The 23,160-nt window shown below is 39.8% G+C and overlaps 2 protein-coding genes across 5 annotated transcripts in view; one reads left to right on the forward strand and one right to left on the reverse strand.

The window, feature by feature from the left end:
* Nucleotides 1-1,704: 1,704 nt before the first annotated feature.
* Nucleotides 1,705-17,623, forward strand: KLHDC2 (kelch domain containing 2). 4 transcript variants are annotated; one of them, XM_081937870.1, is made up of 15 exons: nucleotides 1,782-1,854; nucleotides 3,164-3,218; nucleotides 3,876-4,048; nucleotides 4,600-4,679; nucleotides 6,204-6,321; nucleotides 9,042-9,157; nucleotides 10,433-10,514; nucleotides 11,646-11,729; nucleotides 12,697-12,777; nucleotides 12,861-12,919; nucleotides 13,468-13,577; nucleotides 14,772-14,844; nucleotides 15,571-15,658; nucleotides 16,805-16,857; nucleotides 17,273-17,623. In XM_081937870.1, the coding sequence occupies exons 3-15, from the start codon at nucleotides 3,896-3,898 to the stop codon at nucleotides 17,394-17,396; spliced, it is 1,221 nt and encodes a 406-aa protein (XP_081793996.1). In that variant the 5' UTR covers nucleotides 1,782-1,854; nucleotides 3,164-3,218; nucleotides 3,876-3,895; the 3' UTR covers nucleotides 17,397-17,623. The 4 variants fall into 4 exon arrangements, with proteins under 4 accessions (XP_081793995.1, XP_081793996.1, XP_081793997.1 ...); XM_081937871.1 differs by lacking the exon at nucleotides 1,782-1,854 and adding an exon at nucleotides 1,974-2,129; XM_081937872.1 differs by lacking the exon at nucleotides 1,782-1,854 and adding an exon at nucleotides 1,997-2,014.
* Nucleotides 17,624-18,434: 811 nt separating this feature from the next.
* Nucleotides 18,435-23,160, reverse strand: part of NEMF (nuclear export mediator factor) — a 33,523-nt gene continuing 28,797 nt past the window's right edge. The window contains exons 28-33 of the mRNA XM_081934175.1: nucleotides 22,969-23,148; nucleotides 22,823-22,855; nucleotides 21,231-21,337; nucleotides 21,100-21,143; nucleotides 19,823-19,902; nucleotides 18,435-18,649 (exon numbers count right to left, since the gene is read on the reverse strand). Of these exons, the coding sequence (XP_081790301.1) occupies nucleotides 18,572-18,649; nucleotides 19,823-19,902; nucleotides 21,100-21,143; nucleotides 21,231-21,337; nucleotides 22,823-22,855; nucleotides 22,969-23,148 (522 nt within the window). The 3' untranslated portion in view covers nucleotides 18,435-18,571. The remainder of the gene's footprint in view (nucleotides 18,650-19,822; nucleotides 19,903-21,099; nucleotides 21,144-21,230; nucleotides 21,338-22,822; nucleotides 22,856-22,968; nucleotides 23,149-23,160) is intronic.

Consider the following 23,160-nt stretch of genomic DNA (forward strand, 5'->3'; position numbering starts at 1 on the left):
TTTTTGATAATAGAATATCAATAGACAACATATAAATGATATTTGCTGCCTTATAGTTAGTGCAGAAATATTTTAGACATTAAAAAAGGAATGTAAGGTTTCCTTCTCTGGGTAGCTTACCAAATGGTTGAATTATAATATCTGGCTAAATGACAATTACTAAAAATGTTCATCTGGTAATAAAGGGGTTTCTTTAAATATAAGAATAGGTCTAAAAGCTATGCTAAAAATTATTGAGGTGAATTTTTTTCCTGAGATAAAAATATACAGGGATGCTCCAGTATTTGCTAATTTCAGGTTTGTTTTGATGATTTTGATTTTAAATAGATTCAACAGGTATTGAAAAGAGTATCAAAGTGGAAAATGCTAAACAGTGTTCTTTCAAGCTAAAATCAATTTTAAAAGGAGATTGGCTTTGAATACTGTGCAGAGACGTTATAGTGTCCTTATTTCTTCCTGTAAATATTAGGAAAAGCTTGAAGGATTCTGCAAAAAAGCATGTTGAAAAGGAAAGATGGAATCCTAGGAACAGTCATTTAAGAAAATTTGAAGGGAGAATTGAAAAGTGCCTAAAAAAGAGCAAGCCTCTGAATAGGAGCACTCAATTGCAGCATTTTATTTCATGTTTCATTTTTCCCCTTCAGTCGGACTGATCCTATTGCTGGTGCGGATAAGGACCTCAAGTGCAATGTCACTGAATACAGCAAAGTAGGCAAAAGTGCATTCTCTGGTTCACACTTAACTTATTGCCTCTGAACATCATTGATAAATTATTGGTATAATTTCTCACCATTTTGAGGGAAGCATCTTAAAACTAATGCAAATCAAGAAAATTCGGCTGAATTATTTCTGATGTCGTAGTCACATACATGCACTTTTCTTAGCATGGATAAAAGAGTTTGCATTGCTTCTGAATGGTTTTTTCAGTTTACTAATCTAAGGAGTTGCTTGTGCTTTTGCATGCAAATATTAACCAGATCCACTCTTGTTTTTGTTTACATTAACCAAGAACCAGACCTTCTATTGTAACTCCTAAGTTTCCCCAATTGGGATGGACTAAATTCTGCTTTCCAATAATTCCAATATGACTTTTAGTAATATCAATAATCTCAAATTTTTATGGCTAGATGTTAAGAGAAGTCATAGATGTATGTGTTGTAAAAGTTTGGCCACAGCTAACATGCATTTCCTGGAATGTAGCTTGAGATTGCCCAAAAAATTAAAATTATTACAATGATCTTGTTTTGTACAATTGACAAACCTCCGCAGTTCAGAATAATTTTCAGCCAAGTGTATACAGTTGCTCGTATTTTATGCATTTCAGCTCTGCAGCCGGATTCACTCATATTAATAAGCAGTTTGATGTTGAAAAGCAAAAGGCTCCCCTCTGCAGGGCATGGTACCTAATAACACAAGCTGGCAAAATGATTTTGGACCACAAGGCAGAAATAACAATAAAACAAATTAACAATCCATTCACTTACACTACTACTAACATCACTAATAATCTGCCGCCAGCCCAGAACTAATACAGCCGCATCTTTCTACCTAATGTTGGGGACGCCAAATTAATTCGCCAAATCCCGCGAAAAATCCTAGAAGCTGGCTTTTGGGATTAACGTGAGACGCCGATTCCCGTTTAGACCACCGCGCTGTCACAGAAATCAGAAATCCGGGCTTGCCTAAAACCACGGATAAACATCTCACAGGAACACCTCCAGGGAAGCAATTCCACGCCCGGCCTGAAGAGGGAGGAAAAGCGGAAGGCCAGAGGGGCGGGGCCTCTGACAATGGGTGTGGCGGATGTCTGCTCTGCGTCGGCGAATGTTGACAGTCTGAAAGACCCGGCATACAGTAAGGCGGAGGGCTGGGGAAGGGATTCTTCCTCCACTTCACCTTAAATTGAGGGGAGGGAAATGGGGTGGGGGCAGTCGTGAAATCAGTGAGCTGATAAAGCGGTTGACGTTTAACGGCGTCCCGCTCTTTAAAGCTCGCTCCGCAGAAGAACGAGGAGGTGGAGATACTAGTCAAAGCAGGGAGGGAAAGTGGCGCCTTAGGGAACAGTCCCCATTTTAAGAAGGAGCCCAACGTGACCCTAAAACATGAGCCCCGTGAAGGGAAACGTAACGGTTGTTCCTTCATTTTGGGTTTAGGGAGGAAGGGTATCCATGAAAATACACCATAGAAGAGGCTGTGTTTAAGGTCGTGTCAACATCAAAGATTTCATGGCTGCTTGGGTTGTGCTTTTGTTTCATCGACGCACAACCTTTCAGTTTTCAGGCTGACAACGATGGTGGGAAACTCAGGTTTCTTTCATGACTAGAAAAACAAAATAGTTGAAAACCAGCTTTTCCTTTCCCCCTCACCTGCTTTCCATCTTTTTCTGGCCCAAGGTTGATTTTTCTATTGAAAGCATTGGTAACAGCCTCGGTTGTTAAGCAGATGAAGGTTTTTAGAGCATCTCTGATTAATCGTATTCTGTATTTTCTCATTGTTTCTGCTTTCTTCCTGATGATGCCCACTGTGGTTTACAAGAGAAGTCCTGAATAAGAATCTCAGCATAATTAAATTATTATTATTATTATTATTATTATTATTATTATTATTATTATTATTATTATTATTATTATTATTATTATTATTATTATTATTATTAATAATAATTATTATTATTGTGGGATGCAGAAGAGCTGCGTGGGTGACTTTGTGTTAATTCAGTTTTGATAAAGATTCCCTATTGGAAGTTAAAGAATTCTGAATGTGCATTCTCTTGGGATTGTATATCTTGGTCATGCATGAAAATTCTTATGGACTATTTTTCTTTTCTTTTCGTAATCTTCACTGTTTTGAGACATATTTTATCTTTACATGGAACAAACATAACAAGTTGAGGAAATTACCCCAGGACCCAATGGATTGAGACAATTTTTGCCTAATTGCCAACATTCCATCCCTAGTGAAGGTTGTTGAGAAAATAATTGGTTTATAGTTCCAGACCATCCAGGAAGAATTGGATTATTTGGCCCCCTTTCAGTCAGGATTCAGGCCTGGTTGTAGTATCAAGACTATTGTAATATGTTCAATCTGGTGCTGCACTTAAAAGACAAGTCTTTTAAAAATCAGTCTAATTCAAAACTGTCGTGGTGTTTTTTTTCTTGTACAGTGCCTATGCAGTCTGCAAAGTTGGAAAAGCAAATGCAGTTCTAAAGTGCATACAGGTAGTCCCTGACTCATGACCACAATAAGAACTGGAAAATTCATTGTTTAGCTGTGCATGTTAAAAGAGACATTACATGACTGCACCCTATATTGCAACCTTTTTACCATAGTCATTAAGCGATACATCGCATGACCACAATTGCAACCTCCTGCTAACTTCCCCATTGACTTTGCTTGTCAGAAACTGGCTGGGAAGGTCACAAATGGCGATCATAGGTTGCTGTTATGGTTGTAAATGTGTGATGTTGCCAAGCACCCAAATCACAATTGTATGATTGTGGGGATGCTATGACTGTTGTAAGTAACTTTTTTCAGTGCTGTCATAACTTTCAATAATCACTAAAAAAATGGTTATTAAGCCAGTACTACCTTTAGACTAAACTATAGCAGGCTTTGGTCCTGCTGATGTAAAAAAAAATCTGGTTTCTCAAGATAAGCAATCTCTACCAACCCTAGGAAATTTGAAAGTTATTACGTACAAGAAAAGCAGGTGAAAGTTAGTTTTCTGGGACTCCTGAAAACATTTTTCAATTTACAGTGTCATATCTTAGTACAGATGGAGGAAATAGCTTTGAGAAGGTTTTTTTCTGCTAACTTTTTGTTAAGCATATTTGAAATTACCACAATCCATTCCTCCTTTCTGTCTGTTTTTGAAGGATAATATCCTATTATCAGTATGGCAGATGACAATGAAGAATTGCCAGCAGAGGAAGATCTGCCTGAATCAGAGGAAAATTTGGAACAGCTGAACATGGGCAGCCCACCTGAACGGAGTGGTCATGTGGCTGTTACTGATGGAAAATGCATGTTTGTTTGGGGCGGATATAAGGTGAGGGATAAAAAAGAACTCTAGCTTTCTTATGAAATGTAACATTAGACAATAATGGAGGTGGAGTCATGCAATGGTGTCCAGGAGGACAGTGCGATTATGCTTCATTGATAAAAGGTGCAAGACATCGAAGGTGGATTTTGGTAATATGCAAATTGGTGCAATCCCTGTTGCATGCTGATACAGAAATACATTTCAAATGTATTTATTTTTTTAATCTTAATTTTAAACTGCTTCCGTCTTCTAAAATAAGAGTTATCCCACCATTTTGTGTGTTTGCATTTGATAAGCATTCCCTTCATTTTGTCTTGGCTAAAAATTGTAAGCTATATTTTGATATGTTGAGATGAAAATAAAAAGCCAGGTATAAATGATTTGAGGGAATAGGACTGGCATTTCCTATAGCCCAGAAATGATATGCTTCTCAATATATATTTGAGGGTAAGGGATAAGTAGTCTGTGTGCTGTAACTAGCATAAAAAGTTTGGGATGCTTCTCCGTTGCTATATTTTATTAAGCTGCAGTGTCTTCTTCTTTCCTTCCTGATTCAGAATGCTCAAGTGAGGGGCATTTATGACTTCTATCTGCCAAGAGATGAAATCTGGATCTATAACATGGAAACTGAACGATGGTAAGGCACTTGAATGACTTCCATGGGTACCCTTCACTTCTTCGATCAGAGGATGGAATTGTGTAGACAGATATTGTCATGCAATTACTGATTTTTAGAAGGAGTCAGAGAAACGTTTCACAAGATTAATGACAGTTGTCTTTCTACCCTAGTTCTGGGTAGGAAATGGAGGGATTCAGTTGCAAAACATGGGCATGAGAAAGGATGCCATATCAACAGCAGAGGCCAGGGAAAAAGAGAAGCTTTGCCGGTGGAAACCTACTTGAAACAATATAACAACAGCTTTTTTTCTTTCTTTCAAAATTATTTCAATTCAATTTTATAAAGTCTTTAATTTAAAAATACATTACAGGTAGTCCTCGACTATCAAATTAAGCTCAAAATTTCTATTGCTAAGCGAAGCATTTGTTAAGTGAATTTTGCCCCATTTTTACAACCTTTCTTGCCGCCGTTGTTGCATGAATCAGTGCAGTTGTCAATCTTGTAAGACGATTGTTGAGTGAATCTGGATTCCCCACTGACTTTGCTTGTCAGAAGGTTGCAGTAGCTGATCACATGACCCCAAGGCACTGTAACTGTCATAAATATGAGTCAGTTGCCAAGCATCTGAATTTTGATCATGTGACCACAGGGATGTTGCAGGGGTCGCAAGTGTGAAAAATGGTCATGAGTCACTTTTTTTCAGTGTTGATGTAACTTTGAACAATCAGTAAATGCTGTTGTAAATTGAGGACTACTTGTATCTCCTTCCATTGCTTATCAACTTTAATGCTTCATAGAAAAAGATTTTATGAGGGGCTTGCTTTCAAATTCCTTGGGGGTGGGGTGCAGGCATGGAGAAAGTATTCCACCCTGCAGGGATCTTACAAGAGAAGGGCTGCCATATCAGCCAGAGTTTGCAGATTCACTAGATCCTTGCTCGGTGAAGAGACCGGATGGGCAGATTCAGTTCTCATAAGGTTATTGCCTGATGGATTTGTTTAAAGTCCTTTGTGGCTTGATACCAAAGCACCCAAGGACTCCTTCAGTCTACTTTTCCTACCCAGGTATACTTGCTATATAAAGTGGTCTGTGGCAGAGAGCATTTTTATAGTGTCATAATTGTAGAATTCATTCCCCCAAAGAGTTTGCTTGGAACCTAGCTTTATTTCCTTTAATATCAGAAATACATTCCCCCCCCCCAATGTTTTAATTCTGTTTAAAACCAATCTAATCATACTTTGCTTATGCTGTGTTTGTTCTCTGTTAATTACATTTGAATTTTAAAAGATGTGATTTCTGTTCATATGGCATCCTGAAAAATAATATTGTTACCGAGGCACCTATCGCAAAATGATAAGCTGGGACAAAAAGCCCTGTATTTTGGGGAAGGCAGGTGCTGCTGGGCCAGACTAGCTTCTAATCAGTATGTGCTAAATAAGCAGTGTATCAAATTGATTCCCAATGTTGTGAAGGACAGCTAAACATTGAAGATAAAAAGTTGTCTGATTCAAGCTCATTTTTTTTTTGCCTCTTCCATCTAAGGACAAAACACAGAACCACGGGAGATGTGCCTCCATCTATGTCAGGAAGCTGTGCTGTCTGCATGGACAGGGTTTTTTATCTGTTCGGAGGGCACCATGATTGTGGCAACACAAATAAGGTGAGTGACTGGGAAGGTCTCAAACTCTCTGATCCATCTGTGAATGTTCTATTTTTCTTTCCGATTTCCCCACAAAAAATCCCTGCAATTTTGCCCCAAATGGCAATCTCTTATCAAGTGTTTAGAATGTGTTAAAGAACCATATGCAAATTGAAAGAGAATTCATTGCCCCATTTTGGGGTGGCTGATTGTTTTTTTGTGTGTATTATGAATACATCCTGAGGGTATCAGTACAGTGGTGCCTTGATATTCATTTGCTTTGAAATGTATTGAATTTGGTACTCAATACATTTTGACGTGAAAATTTTGTCCCGGTACTCGGGCCTCATTTCTTTAGTACTCAACGCACAAGCTAGAATTTGTCAGTGTCAGCTGCCTTGTGACTCACTACATTATTCTTTATGGGGAAAAATTGTTTGGGCCTCATTGCTTTTGATACTCATTGCATGTCCCAGAACCACTGTACATTGTAAGTACCTCTGTGATTTCATTATATTTATGTTATACAGCTATTGTTGCAAGGTGGATAACCATAGAAATCAAATAAATACATAGATTAATGGTATGCTGCTTACCCCATGGACTCTAGGGATTTATGGGCATAAAGACACACCAATCAATTATAAACCTATCATAATAGCATTGGAAATTCTTGGCCTGCTATCTTCACAGTTAAAAGTTTTTCTATTCCAAAGAGCCTAATTCTCACTGCCTCTCTGAACATTAATAGGGTGGCAGCTATCTTCATCTCTGTAAGAAGCAAGTTACTCCTGAGTCAGGGTTTTGCCACCTGTCCTGATCTCCACCCCCTTAACTTCTTGAGGGTGGGAGCCCACAAGATACACTAGCATGTATTAGGTGGGCAGATTGCACCTGGACTAGATAGTCTCAAGATACTGCAGACCCCAGCCATAAAAGTTTTAGAAATAATGACCAGGATCTCTACCTGAGCCAAGAAGCGGGGAATTGTGTGGTCCACTGTGGCAATACGTCTTCATTGAAAGAAGCAAAAATGGCTGGGAATAAGAGTGTGCTGGTATCCATATTGTTATGTGGAAGAGAAAAATAAATATCTCAGGAGAGGCATAAAAATAAGATGAATTCAGTGAGCATGTAGAAAGCCAGTTTGGTATAGAGGTGAAGGTATCAGGCTAAAAAGCAGGAGACCATAATTCAAGTCCCACCTTAGCCAGGGGTGTCCAAACTTGGCAACTTTAAGACTTGTGGACTTCAATTCCCAGAATTCCCCAGCCAGCTGGCTGGGGAATTCTGGGAATTGAAGTCCACAAGTCTTAAAGTTGCCAAGTTTGGACACCCCTGACCTTAGCCATGAAAGCCAGCTGGGGGTCTTTGGGTCAGTCACTTTCTCTCAGTCCAACCTACCTCACGGGGTTGTTGTTGTGGGAGAAATAGGAGAAAAAAGGTGTGTTGGATATTTTCGCTGCCTTGAATTATTTGTAAAATAATAAAGGCAGCATACAAATAAATACGTGTAATAAAACAAGAAGATACGATGTTAAGAATGGATGGGCATTGGGAGTGACCGCTAGGAAGGTGTACATTGAGTTGGTTTGGCCCCATGGAGAGAATGAGTTAGGACTGAAACACCGAACACGTAGATATAAGAAGAGGCAAAGGGTTGATAGCAAAGTAAAGATTAAGGATGTTGTAGTTGAGTGGTGATCTCCAAAAAGAGAGACGAGAAATGAAAAGAACAAAGTGGTATACAGATGTGGTTGAAGCAAGGGTGTTGTACAAAGATAGAAATGGAGAAGAAGAACGAATGGTTTTGTCTAATCAAATGTATTTTTTTCTCTCATGCCTTTAATTTATTTGTTCTATTTCTTATTTCCTTTCTGTGGTTTGCATAATGTTACTAATGATACTATATGCCATACCTGAAAGGGAACAGCATGATGGATATATTAGATAAATAAATAAATGTAAACCCAAAAAGAGTTCTGATCAAATGGGCTTTGGGGATCTTTAGAGAAAGTTGTATTGTATATTTATTTATTTATTTATTTGTATTTTGCATTTTTTTCTTCAAGTTAAATTGTTGAAAGTTTTTCATCTGATCTATCAGATACAATTCAGACTGTATAGTAGTCTAATGAAATCAAGATTATTTTTCATACAAAGATTTTCTTCTACATATTCTGAGAGTTTCTTGGTGAGAGTTATCACATGTTTGTCCTCAAACAAGTTTCATAATAATAAAATATGTTCCAGTAGTAAAGTAGTAATAAAACTCTTTCCAAATGTTATTACAGTTTTTAAGATGGATTGCACATCTCTGACGTTTTAGCTGCCTGTCATTTTCTATTTCCTGTCTCCCCAAAATATATTCCCTAAACCTAATCTCTTTCTATCCATAACCCTTTTTTCTATTGCTTTTGTCAGAGGAAATGCTCCTCTTCGTGTTTGGCTTCTTGTAAACTTACTTGTCCTTTGTACATATTTGGGAAATTGATTCACAGACTTCTACTTCTTTTGCCAGCTGGATTGGGTTTTGGGAAGGAAGGTTTGATGCAGAAGTTAACAGCCTCAGTATGAAATGAAGTTTACTGCTACAAATTAATAAATTCATCATATCTGTTGAGTTTGGGGGCTTTGAGAATTAGGAGCTCTAAATTGATTTGACATAATCCAACAGAGATGAGACTTCATTTTTGCCATGGAATTGGAAGTCCAAGATCTGTCTCTTTATTTCTTTGCAGTTCTACATGCTAAATTCCAGATCAAATGACGGAGTGTTGCAGTGGGTCAGAGTGGACTGCCAGGGTATTCCTCCATCATCAAAAGACAAGCTCGGAGTATGGGTTTATAGAAATAAGTAAGCACCAAGTAAATACATCAAGTAAATGGAATGAAGAGTGGGAAGTAGAGGAGAGAGGTAAGGGAAGAAGAGAGGGATAGGAGAGAAGGCAAGGGGTGGGGAGAGGAAAGAGAAATGAGGAGTGGAAAGGGGAGAGAGGAAGGGGAAGTAGAGAAGGGAAAGATGACAGAGGGAAGAAAGGAAGTAGGGAGGGGGAGGAGAGAGGAAGAACAAAGTGATGGGTAAGGTACAAATACGGTGTATGGAGAGCAGAAGAGCCAATAATTGTTTTTGGGAGTTGATGGTAAGATGAATTGATGTAAACATTAATAATACAATATGATGTTGGCTATGTAATAGTATACATGTGATTATATGTTATGAAAATGAAAAAAATAAAAAAAAAACTTTATAAAAAAAGAAAGAAGCAACCATCAACTATTCCAAAATCTGTTATTTTTCTTGGAAACATTTGTGTGTTATATTCTGCTACTTAAATTTTTTAAAAAATATCAGAAAAATGAACTTTTATATTATGTTTAAACGTTGGAATGAAAATGGAAATGCTTTGCTCATTTTTCTCAGTTTATTCTTGTAATTGGATCATTTTGTATGTAACAATTTCTAAGTGGTGACAGGGGTTCTAATGTAAACATAAATCTAAAAACCAATACAGCTTACCAATATTTGAGAATAATTTAAATGTTGGAGTTACTGATAGGAAAGAGTCATCTAAAACAACACATTAATTAAAACTATCAGCACAAATTGAAACTATCAGCACAAATGCGTACATTGCATAGGTTTCATTTCACTTATAGAATTAATCTAAACCGCTGAGAATTTTTGATATCGAAAAAGGTAGCATGTAATATGTCCTGCCCAATTTCTCTGTTAGAAGCCATTTATGAAGATTAAAAAGACTATTGCAATCTTGAACGTCTTTTTGAAATATGTAAAAAAAAATCTGAAAAACTGCATTTGAAATATCATTCTCATACTTTTAGGTGTATTGTACTGCAACTGCCATAAACCCCAGTAGTCATACTCACTAACAATTATATAGGATAACTTGTCAAACAAATTTGGAAAGATGAAATCATCTAATCTCATAGTTAGTCATTTGGATTCCCTTCCCTATTCCCTTTGTTTATTCACAAAACATGGACCAAAAATGGTTCTTCTAATTTAAATGCAAAATCTCTACTGAATATAAAATATTATAATGACAGTAATCTATCATGATAGTTTATTGTTGTGGTTGATTTTTTTCCCTTATATCTTTTTGAACAGGCTTATATTCTTTGGTGGCTATGGCTATTACCCTGATGTGGAGCAGATTGGAACATTTGAGTTTGACGAAACCTCTTTTTGGGTAATTCATTTTATTTTTCTGAGCTGGATTTTTTAAAACAGAAAGTTGGAACTCAGGCACGACTTGGCAAAGATGTGTTTCTCCTTACCATCTTTGTGTTCATGAAATCGTTTGGAAAGAATTACATCTCAACAATAAATGCAGGCTTTGTTTTTAAGTCAGCTTGCTGGTTACATTTTGCATGTATTTGAGAAAAGGAGATTCCTTTTCAAAGGGGCCCAAAAGGTTCTAAGTAACAGGAAGACCAAATTTATCCCCCAAAGGATTTTGCCTAGGAACTATTCAGAATTTAATCTCTGCTAAAATGAAGGATTCGAAAGACTTTGAGAAATTGCTGCCTGCATTGCTGCCTTCCTAGTCCTGATTTTAGCAAATAAGAAAAACTTGTCATCTAAGACAGTGCGGTTATTCAAGAATTCTGTTCGTAGAAGCGAATTCAGTTTTGTTTCATTTGGGGGGTTATCTTAAACTGTCTAGAAATGTTGATATGCAGTGAGACAGCATGTCCTCCCCAGAGGTGGGATGCTGCCGGTTTAACAACCGGTTCAGTGAGTGCATATTTTGCACGCGTACGCACCTAAAGCGCTTGCGCGCAGCACTAAAAATGGAGCATTTAGAAGCTCTGCTGCTTACCTTCCAAGTCAGCAATGGTAAGTAGAAGGGCGAATGGGGGGAAATCAGCTGTGCCGCATGATTGAGATGAGCTAGAAAGCAGGAAATAAAGGACAGGATAGGCGGTGGCGGGTGGGCGGGGCCAACTGATCGTCAGCGCTACTGGTCTGCCCGAACCGGTCCAAACCAGCTGAATACCACCTCTGCTCCTCCCTCACTTCCTTCTAGATGCAGCTAACCATGATTAAAAACATCTATGATTTTGAAAGCAAATTGCTTCCATACTAGGCCAGGTGTTAAAACCCCCACAAAATTACAAAAAGAACCGAATGTACCCTCAGGCAGCATTTTTCATTCAGCTTGACGGCCTTTCTGCCAATTTGAATATCTGCAATACAACTCACAAGTCAAGAAAAAGGAATGATTTAAAAATAATTCTAGATATGCTACTTTAGTTAGAAAGGTTGAAATGTTTGGCTGTAGAAAACATGATAACTTTGTGTCCATTTCTGGGTCTAGAATTCCGGTCTTCCCAGAGGGTGGAACAATCACGTACATGTCCTAGATACGGAGTCATTTACTTGGAGCCAGCCTGTGACTACGGTAACCCTCAAATAAATTTCTCTGGGGCAGCTTTAATCTGCCAAATGTCCAGGATCCTGCCATTCTCCCAATGTGGATCACCTGGGCACCAATCTTCCTGTTGGTGTATATTTAAAGTGCTCCAATGGTGTGGTAATTAACAGTAACAGTCCCAGTTCAACTCTTACCTTTGCTTCTAGTAGATTTATATCAGCAATGCTTTCTCAATCCCGTCCCGTCCCGTCCCCCCGGCTGGTTTTTTGTTATTGTGTTGTTAATTATAAAAATGGTACCATTTCCCTGTTTGCTGGTTTATCTCTCAGGGCTCCTGCAGAGATAAAACTATGTTATATGTGGAAGAGGTATTTTTCTGTTAGTGGCCTGAGAAACAAAGGGGAGACAGACACAATTTTATACCAAGGAGGTCCATCTTAACTTTGAACGATCAGTAAGCAATCGGCCACAAATTGAGGACTACCTTTTGACTCCCTGTGTCTTCCCTAACCTAGCCCTCTCCAGATGTGTTAAACTGAAACTCCATTGGTCGTTTTTAGTATGAGTGGTGGAAGTTTTAGTTCTATATATGTTGAGAACATCAGATTGAAGAAAACTGATCTAAAGAGTACATTTGGGACAATGTTATATTCCAGGGGTTCCCAACCTCTGGGCCGGTGGCCCACCACTAGGCCGTGAGCTGTTTGCAACCGGGCCATGGAGGCAGTGGGCGAACGCACACCCATGCGCATCTCCACTTGCATGAACAGTGGATGAGCGCGTGCAAGCGTGCTCCATTTGCATGACAGGCGTGCATGCGTGCATGTCACTCATGGAAATGGAGCTGTGCATGCTTGCCAGCTGCACATGCACAGAGCCATCCCTTCCCTCTTCCGTCCCACCGTTGCGCAAAGCCAGAAAGGTTGAGGAATTCTGTTATATTCCCTTTTCTCAATTGCCTTCAGAATAATATTTTCTGGAATTCCCCTCCCAGGGTAAATCACCATCACCCCGAGCAGCCCATGCATGTGCTACAGTTGGAAACAGAGGATATGTCTTTGGAGGCAGATATCGAGTGAGTAGGAATGCAGAATGGAGGTACAGTTTCCCCTTGGAGGACCAACTGCACTAAACCCACATCTCTCCCTCTCTTCTCAGGAATCTAGAATGAACGATCTTTATTTTCTTAATCTGGAAACATGGGAATGGCAGGAGATGTAAGTAGGTCTTTCTTCCCTTTCCTAATTGTGCTTCCTTTCAACATGGAATGTTTCATTTTACAAGATTTATATCCTGCCCTTCTAGGTAATTTCTAAGGTTTTGGCCATTTCTCCCATTAGACTTTTTGGGGATGACAGCTAGGACCTTTCCAGGGAAATATTTTCTGTACTTTTTTTTTCTTGAAAACGGTTCCAGGGCTCCATTTGCAGCATCACACAGTTTTAGACGAATCACAGCATACGGAATTTTCTTCGAAAACCTAACTACGTCCAGAAAAGTATTTGGGTTTCAGGAATTTCCACAATGTAGATGTTCCTCACCTTTATCTTGATGGATCTCTCTCTCGATCTATGAATTGCCCTTGGTTTTCTTACTTCAGGGGTGTCCAAACTTGGGAACTTTAAGACTTGTGGACTTCAATTCCCAGAATTCCACAGCCAGCCATGCTGGCTGGGGAATTCTGGGAATTGAAGTCCACAAGTCTTAAAGTTCTCAAGTTTGGACACCCCTGTCTTACTTGGTGTGTTCTTCTCCACCCCCATAGAGTTGTGCAGGGCATTTGCCCTGTTGGACGATCTTGGCATTCTTTAACCACCATTTCCTCAGATCATCTCTTCCTCTTTGGTGGCTTCACAACTGACAAGCAGCCACTAAGTAAGTAAATTTTAGAAGCGTAGATACCAGCTTCAATTTCTGAGATTATTGGGTTTTGGGGAGAAGAATCCTTAATCCTATGCCTTGGATTTATTTTTGCTTCCATCTGATGATTTCACAAGTCCCTTTAAATCATTCATCTTCTTTTAACGACCCCATAATCCCTTGCGGGGTGGAGTCTGGGCAATTGAATGGAGCTAACAGAGTGTTTTAATGGCCGGATGCTCTTCCTGTCGCCAATGTGGAGTTTTGTTCAGCAGATACATTCTCAGTGTGCCCAGAGAGAGAAACAACTGGCTCTAGCTAGGATTGAACTCACAGCCTCCTGATTGCGAGAAGAAAAATCCAAACCTCAGCATTGGCGACAGGAAGGACCTCCAGCCAGTAAACACTAAGCTCCATTCAGTTGCCTAGACACCACCCTGCAAGGGATTATGGGGTTGTTAAAAGAGGATGATGATTTCATGGTAATTTCTTTGCTAGGGAGGAGGATTCCAAATTATTTAAGAAATAAATTAAATTAATGAGAGGAATATAGTTACATGAGGCATCTTGTAGTTGGCCTTCAAATACTGTATTTTGTGGAATATAAGATGCATCAAGATTTTGAATTTAAAAAAAAAAGTTTTTGCACTCTGCAGACCTTCCAAACCCTCTGCACGCTTCATTTTTTGTGAAAAACAGGACATGCAGAGAGTTTGAGAGGCCTGCAAAGTGCTCCTGGAGGCTGGGAGGGGGCAAAAATGAGCAAAAAACAGCAAAGTGCTCCTGGGGGCTGGGAGGGGGCAAAAATGAGCAAAAAATGGCCTGTTTTTGCTTGTTTTTGCCCTCCCCAGCCCCCAGAAGCACTTTGCAGGCCTCCCAAACCCTTTGCACGCCTCCAAAACCCTCTGCACGTCCCCTTTGGTGAAGGGGATGGGGTTTGGGGAGGCCACAAATGCCGTATTCAGTGTATAAGACGCACCCAGATTTTCACCCTCTCTTTTGGGGGGGGAAAGGTGCATCTTATACTCTGAAAAATACGATATGTAGCCCTTGAGCCCTGTGCTAGCAGTGGTAGGTCCTCTCATGAGAGCCCAGAGTCTCAGGTAATACCTCTTAAATCTGTACTTTAGACCATCTTGTGACCAACCTAGTTCCTTTGGGCAGCACTGAAAACATGCCTTCTCAATTAAAAGTCTCTCTGCATTGCAGGTGATGCCTGGATCTATTGCATCAGTAAAAATGAATGGATACAGTTTGAACACAACTACTTAGAGAAACCCCGGTAAGACAGTAGCAAAAGTATTGCATTTCTACATCCCAAATTCACTACAGCAACCTTCCCCCAGCTTCATGTGTCCAACTGTCATGCATCTTGTCTTCAGTCAACAAAAAGTTGTTACAGTACAGCAGCGTTTTTTCAAACTTGGTAACTTAAATTCGTGTGGCCTGGGAATTCTTGGAATTGAAGCCCACATATCTTAAATTTGGCGAGTTTGAAAAATGCTGCAATGTATTAACCTTCAGAAAAATGTTTTGTTGGTTTACCTGTCTTATATTTTTGCCACCCCGAGCAGCATCTTTTGCAGCATAACTGGGGAGAATGGTTGAGAATATTAAGCTTTTTCCACAATTCTATGTTTTCAAAGTCCCTACTACTATCGAATGCAAGAGAGGTTTTTTAAAAATGAAATATTGTGAAGCAGTTATGGCACACTGCTGCAAAAAAACCAAATTATGCATTTTCTTGGTTTATTATTTATCATTTGTGAGCAGAATATAAGAACCTATAGAAAAATGGAATCTAATACAGTAAATTCCAGTTGCTATCACTGTACATTTGATGGTGGTGTTGATGTACCCCCCCAATCCAATTTTAATTAGCTTGTAGTTTGCAACGGAAGCTGTAGTTACTGCTGTGATTTGTGAATAGTCTCACAGACTCTTGTGCCCTTGACTCCTTTGTATTTGTCCTGTTGCATTCTCAATGCTGCAAATGTTCTGTTTACAGACTCTGGCACACTGCTTGTGCAAGCGATGAGGGAGAAGTGATCGTCTTTGGGGGCTGTGCTAGCAATTTACTTGCCCATCACAAAGCAGTAAGTTCTTTTTTTCAAGTCTATGTGATTTTTTTTCAGTTCTGAGCTTTGACTGAGTGTAGAGCACAAAGCAGCTGATAAGAATAGCAATATATGAAACTCTCTGGCCCATTTTTACTAAGGGATGATTCCACCAATCTGTTGCAGTGCATTCAGGCCTGAGTTCAAGGCAGCCTGCCCATTTCTTTCCATCTAGCAGTGCAATCATAAGAGCAGAAAAAGGCAACACTTCAGCCACTGTTTTATTTAGCATATGACATCAGCCACCATAAATGTTCTCCTTAACCTGTTAACAGTGGGGATCAGGTTCAAGTTGGATGACTTCCTGAAGGTACTTAATTGATGATCTTTTTTATTAGACTGTGTTGTTTCTATGTGTCATATATGTGGGTATATGCATAATTTTGTACTTATTTTGCTATTGTGTAGTGTATATTGGAGGTGGTGATCTTTTGAGAACTGTATGCAATGAAATTTCATTTTAATGTATGCCGATTAGTGTACAAAGTGACAATAAAGCTATTCTGTTCTGTTCTGTTCTATTCTATTCTGTTCATAAATTCTGTTTGATACAGAGCCGTAGTTGCATGGCTATTTCCTCCCATCAATGTTCTTTCATACTAAGACTTCTGTCCTAGACTATCTTGCTGAAACTGTATTTGTGTTTCATGAAAGCACCGAGGATGCATTATCTAAGAGGATAAGTGTTGCTTCTTAGCTATAGAAATCATGGAAATAAATCTTTGCATACATACCAATTGATGTGGGAGAGTTGGCAGCTGGTGGCCACAATGTGAGCCTGAGTGGAAGACTGAACTGCAGTATATGTGAAAGTGTTTGAGTTCCAAAGACTATAACCATTGCTCATTAGCATTTTTCACTTACTGAGTCACAGAGATTTACAATAAATAACCCAATTCTTCATTGATTCCCTTCTTTTATTCTGCCTTTTGTGCAGGAAGTCTGAGCATCATAATTTATTGTCTTCATGCACCTTGTGAGGTAACTTATTTGAGAAGCTATCTAAAGGCTAGGATTTAAACTTTCTGATCCAGGTTCAGCATTCCGTTCTCTTCTTTGTGAATTGTAGATTGAGCTTCTCAGTCATGAAATTTCCGTTCTAATTGATTGTTTCTTTGCTTTCAGGCACATAGTAATGAGATACTTGTGTTTTCTCTTCAACCCAAATCCCTGGCAAGGTATTTTTAATACACTTTAAACTGCTCTTTCCTTTGATAAATATGCAAAATGAGAATTTGAGGCTATAAATCTGGCACTATGACAACAATAATAAATGCTTTATTTATTTTGGCAGGAAGCTGACAGATCTCTTGAGAAAATTTCTAGTCTAGGCCAGTTCCCTAAAACTTGTGCCTTCTACAAATTCATGAAGCAGACCATTGAGTAGATGATGTGTTTTTCTATTCAGTCTAAGATTGCTTGTATCTGTTGCCTTAAGAAACCTTCAGTGTTCAACAAATACAATAAAATTCAATAGAAATTGATAGCTTTTCTTATCACACTTGACCGTGCATTTGTATGACATTAAGTAGGAATCAGAAAAACAACAATTTGTCTGAAATTTTAAGTTTCTTTTCATTTACTTCTCTCCAGATTGTGTTTAGAGACTGTTATGTGCTTCAAAGAAATCCTGGCCAATTCCTGGCACTGCCTTCCCAAGCACCTGCTCCACAGACTCAACCAACGCTTTGGTAGTAACAACACATCTGGATCATAGGGAGAATCTTCACTGGTCATACTGTATATAGATGGCCTTTCTATAAAAAGATGTAATAATTTTACCATCCCTGAATGACAAAATGAAATTTGTATAGATTAAATGTTCTTGTGTTGTAATTAGTGGCCACATTGCTTTGATGTCTTTTGACTGCATGTGAATAGCTTAGAAAGAGAACCTATTTTTGTGTAAAATTTGGTTGCAATAAATGATATTATTTAATGAAACTGTGGAGAGACTCGCTATTTCTTCTACACTGGTACCAGAAGCCTTGTGTAAGATCGCATTTTATTCCATATAACACAACCCCATGTTTATGAAATCTAGGGTCCGGGATCTTCAACGCAGCATTGCCTTACATGCAAAATTAACAGTTTGCCCCACAATTAATTGTTTCTATTACTCCTGATTTCTGAGAAAGGGTAAAGAATACTGTTTTGGCATCCAGTGCCTCCAATACTAAGAAGCATATTCTGGAATGGGACTTCGGGAGAATGGTGGTTTGAAGTTTCTAATCACAATGGAAAGTATGGAACCTAAGCCAATAATTAATTTTCTTTTAAACATGTATTAAATGCATCATCCAAGTTCATGCTAAATTTTTAAAATTATCCACATGGTCTCCTAATACGGGGGTCCCCAACCCCCGGTCCACGGACCAGTGCCGCCAGGTACTTGACCAAAGTGAGCAAAGCCTCATCTGTGCATGTGCAGGAGCATATGACACCATGCCTTCCTGGTCCGTGGGAAAATCGCTGTCTATGGAAGCCATCCCTGGTACCCAAAAGATTGGAGGCCGCTTTCTAATACAATAAAGACAATCAATCATCTAAAGACAATCTAGCAAAAGAAGATGAAGTGAAAAAAATCAGCTCTATGCTGTAGCAAGAGTACAAAAATGAAATGTAACACGGAGCCCAGTTGGTCACAAAGAATCAAGGGTTGTAACAGGCTGAACCATAAGCACTTCCCAAAATTTACTTTCTAGGAAGAAACTGAAGTTACCTTAAAACACAGGAGGGAGCAAAAGCACAGCAATTGTAATCATTTGATCAGTAGTAGATTTTATTAACAAAACAGAAAGGTGCTCCAGTGATGATGTATCCTGTCATTGCTCCCATCATTGGGCAACATAATCCAAAGATGCAAGCTTTTGAAGTTGTCCATAGTTCATATCATTTCTTTTTCAAATTTTGGAGATTAGGGGCCGACACCTTCACTTTGCCTGGAATATTCCGGGATAGGTCAGTATCCTATGCAAAAGAATCACATGTCCCTCTTGATTAGCTATGATCTTACAGTACTCTTACATCATTTTTCTAGCAGCAGGAAAGCCAGGTGCTAAAACAAGCAGCAAATACCAGGCAAACTTCTTTATAGTTGACAAAAAATTTAAGGAACTTAAAATTATAGGCCCATTGGCCTATGAATTTTCCTAATCTGGAAGGCTATTGTGGATTTCCTAATCCATAAAGAGGAATATCTTAAATATATCCCTACTGCTGGTGTCAAATGAAGAATTTCTAAGTGCTCCTACTTGAACTTGAGATCCAGTTAACTTTCTAAGGCAGGTAGGATCTCTTCCTTATCGCTAATCCCAACTGTAGTTTTCCAAAACAATCTTACATAACTTTTTTTTCCCTATGAAGACACTTCTGAGATGAAATTGTATTCTCATTTAGGAGGGATGGGCTAGTCCAGGAGTCAGCAATCTACGGCTCTGGAGCCGCATGTGGCACTTTCATCCCTCTGCTGTGGCTCCCTGTCGCCAGTGGGCTCCACAATTTGATAGGGCTTTCAGTTAGGACAGGTAGAGGAAAAAGTGTGCCACACTAGGAGGAGACTCTGGTGGGGGAACCAGACTTCCAGTCAGCAGAGGAAAAAAGACGCCGTGCTAGGAGGAGACTCTATGGTGGGGGAACAGACTTCTGGTCAGCAGAAGAAAAAGGATGCCATGCTAGGAGGAGACTCTATGGTGGGGAAACTGGACTTCTGGTCAGCAGAGGAAAAAAGATGCCATGCTAGGAGGAGACTCTATGGTGGGGAAACTAGTCTTCTGGTCAGCAGAGGAAAAAGGACACTATGCTAGGAGACGACTCTATGGTGAGGGAACCAGACTTCCGGTCGGCTCCAGAATTGAACAGGGGGGCTTCCGGTTAGAACCCTTGTGGCTTTTTGAGTGTTAAGGTTGCCGACCCCTGGGCTAGTCTTAACAGCCCGCCACTCACACCCAATCCCAATGTTTTCGGCAAGATATCATTCATTCCCCTAATTTTCAACTTTAAAAAAACAAGAGTCTCAATCGGGTAGTTTACAACCGATTTTTCTTTCCTTTTGTTCCCACAACCCTCGCTTTACAAGCAAATATTGCCCACTCTCATGCACGACCGTAGATTAGCGCTGTGCCTGCAAAAGCAAGATTTTACCTTCACACTGCGGAAGAGATCCTTCTCCCTTGTAGTCGATTCCTTGGACTGCATGAAATTATGCAAAGCAGTCTTTGCAGCTGTTATGACAGAAAACAACACAAGGCAGATAAGCAGTTTATCTTTTGAGAGGAATTCTTGCAAACATCCCCATAGGTTTTCTATACCTTCTCAGCTCAGAAGACAGCATCAGATGCATCTTGGGGGAAAGCAGTTTTTGTTTTTTTTAAAATTATGTTAATGTTTAATTTGAGTAGAAAGACAGAACATTGTATGTATCCATGTAAATAAAACAGAATTTAAGAGGAAAGGAGATACTGTCAACAGGTCAATAGCAGAGAGAAAATGTGTGAAAGCAAATTATTAATGGACAAGCTAAAATACACATTTGCTGATCAGCACTTCTACTAAAGGGCTTTAATAATTAACCAGCCAATGTTTCAAATATATTTTCTTACCAGGTTCCTCAATGCTTTCATTGTAAAGTACTTGAAAACTTTTTAAAATTTCAGGAAGATATTCAGAAACCTACCTGCTTTGAAAAGTCAATCTATGTTGAACTGTATAGCACTGTCAAACATCAGGAGTTGACTACAGGAATGTTTTATGACATTCTGTATTACTTTTTACCTCATAAAATGGTTTTTAAAATTTGCCAAATGTCAACTTTGTTAAGTAATTAAGCTCCCCGTTAGGAGAGTATGCAGAGAAGCGTAATGAGAGTGATATGGAATAACACGCACAAACCAGCTTACAGAGACACTGAATAGTATAAAAATATAGTAGTTTACTATGTAGAAATATAGAGGTATTCAGAGTCCGGTTAACAGTCCAGGTCATACACGGTTCAGTAATCCAGTTATCAAAATAGTCAGTCTAACACACAAAGTATAGCTAAACAGTAGCAAACCACAATACCTCAGTATACACCAATCAGCTTCTAACAAAACAGAGAGCTAACAGCCATTCTGGCTCCCTCTTATGACTGCTTGAGGTAACAAACCAATTACATCTCTTAAGCAGTTAAAGTAACAGTAATCATAGCTTATATACATTGCCAAGCCAAGCCTAGGGTTACATCCCTAACAAACTTCATGGAAGCCATGGGTTCCATATTTTCAACGCAGTCTATGAGTTATCCCCTTTGAGGTACCCAGATGGAAAACTAATTGTCCTATAAACACTTTCACCCAATTAAAGGTTATGAGAGAATGAGTTTTCGTACTATACAGCTAGGACAAATGACTGAAACGCCCACAAGAAGGAATATATATTACCTTTCCCTTTCTTTTGAGTGCCTGGTGTCAGCTTGACTTTATATCTTAAGAGAAAAAAACAAGCATGATTTTAATAGGAAGATAGCTTTCTCTGGGCAGGTACACCCATGCCAATAGTTGATGACACTCACTTGTAACCGGCCATGGCAGTGTAAGGTGCACAGACTGGAACAGCAAAGAGGAGGATGTCTTCCTGGTGAGGCTGCCCAGTCAGAGAATCAAACAGAGCTGTCCCCTCCTGGATGCAGCAAAGGATGAACATGGTGAAATCATACAAAGGGAAGCCGGAGACTAACTGTGGATGTTCAGCTGCTCTCACTACAACAGGGTGTGCTTATTTTGCAAAGAGGTGTTATTGTCCATTAATATTGCAACTGATTGGACTGCAAAGCAATGCGGCATTGGTGAGTCATGGTGGCGCAGTAGTTACTAGAGTACTGCAGGCTATTTCTGCTGCCAGAAGTTTGGCAGTTCGAATCTCACCGGCTCAAGGTTGACTCGACCTTCCATCCTTCCGAGGTGGGTAAAATGAGGACCCAGATAGTTGGGGGCAATATGCTGACATTGTAAACCGCTTAGAGAGGGCTGTAAAGCACTGTGAAGCGGTATATAAGTCTAAGTGCTATAGCTATTCATGTCTTTTTTGTACTAATTTATCTCACAAGCCCAGAAATCCAAACATTAGACAAAGATGGCTGGAAACAAATTAGACTTTCCTTCCCTCACACGTTCAACGTTTCCATTCAGATGACGCTCCACGATATTTTTAAGCTAACAGTGAAACATCAATTGATTGGGATCCCTACAACTGAACAGGATCCAGAAATATGGAATTAGCTGCCTAATTCTTTGAGTCTTTCTTTAAAGAAATGAGGAGGAAGGGAGGGGGGGGGGAGAATGCAGCATCAGCATCTCCTGGCTCTGACACCTTTTGCAAAGATGTGCTTGAAGGCACATGGGCAAGGACAGATAGAACTGCAGAAGTCAGGCAGAGCAGGATGGAAGATTTCTTTAGGCTGAGGTCAAACCTTCCTTGCCCTGCAAGTCATACTGACTTTCTCCATTGCTGGTGTAGCACTAAAGACTTTGGAAGGATGTCAAAAATAGACATTCCACCACCAGCTCTTTTCTACTTGAGATGAGTCATTTTTAAGTGATCACAGAGAGCAGGTACATTCAGCAGAGAACCGGATACAACCTTTAGAGCAGGGGTGTCAAACTCAAGGCCCGCAGGCAGGATACGGCCCATGGGGTGACTAGAACTGGCCCACAGACCCTCTGCCGGTGAAAAGGGACTCGGGAAGGCTGCGCCCGACCCTCCCTGGCTCTAATTTCGACTGTGACGGCCTCCTGGAGCCCTCTGCCAGCAAAAATGGAGTCCAGGGAGGCTGCATGCGGGCTCTGTTTTTGCTGGCAGAGGGCTCCAGGAGGCTGTCACAGCCAAAAACGAAGCCTCAATGGGTGACCTCGAGCTGGCCATGGACCCCTCCCAAAGTCAAACACTACTCTGATGCAGCCCTCAGTGAAATCGAGTTTAACCCCCCTGTTTTAGAATAAACAAGGCACCATCAACTAGGAGAGGGGGAGGTTTTCACAAAAACAGAAAAGCCATGTTCACCCCCCAGGCTACGATGCCCTCCCATCAAATAAAGAAATCTGAGAATATCCAACATCCTTTCTCCCCCCCACTAAATAAAAAAGAAATAAAGCAGCTCAAATTTACCTCATTTATGTTTTGGTCTTGGTCCTGCTCCTCCTGGAAGAGGCAAAGAAAACAAAACATCAAACTCGAGCCAAGACCAAGAGAAAGGGAGGAACCCCGTTCAATTTCATTTTAAGGACCCGTGATTGCTTCATTATTCATTCTACCTTGTCATCTAAATGTTCCTCCAAAGGGGCACCCTCTAACTCAGGGATTAATTCTTCTATCCTGGCACCCTGGGCAGCCTTCGGGTCCCTCCTCTGTTTCTGGGGCTGTTTCTTGGCGGGTTCTTGATTCGTTTTTCCTTTTTTGGTTTTCTTGGGTTTCTCCTCGTTTGACCCTGCAGACTGGATATGGCA

The sequence above is a fragment of the Natrix helvetica genome (genome assembly GCF_964273705.1).
Source record: "Natrix helvetica genome assembly, chromosome: 1".
Classification (NCBI taxonomy): Eukaryota; Metazoa; Chordata; class Lepidosauria; order Squamata; family Natricidae; genus Natrix; species Natrix helvetica.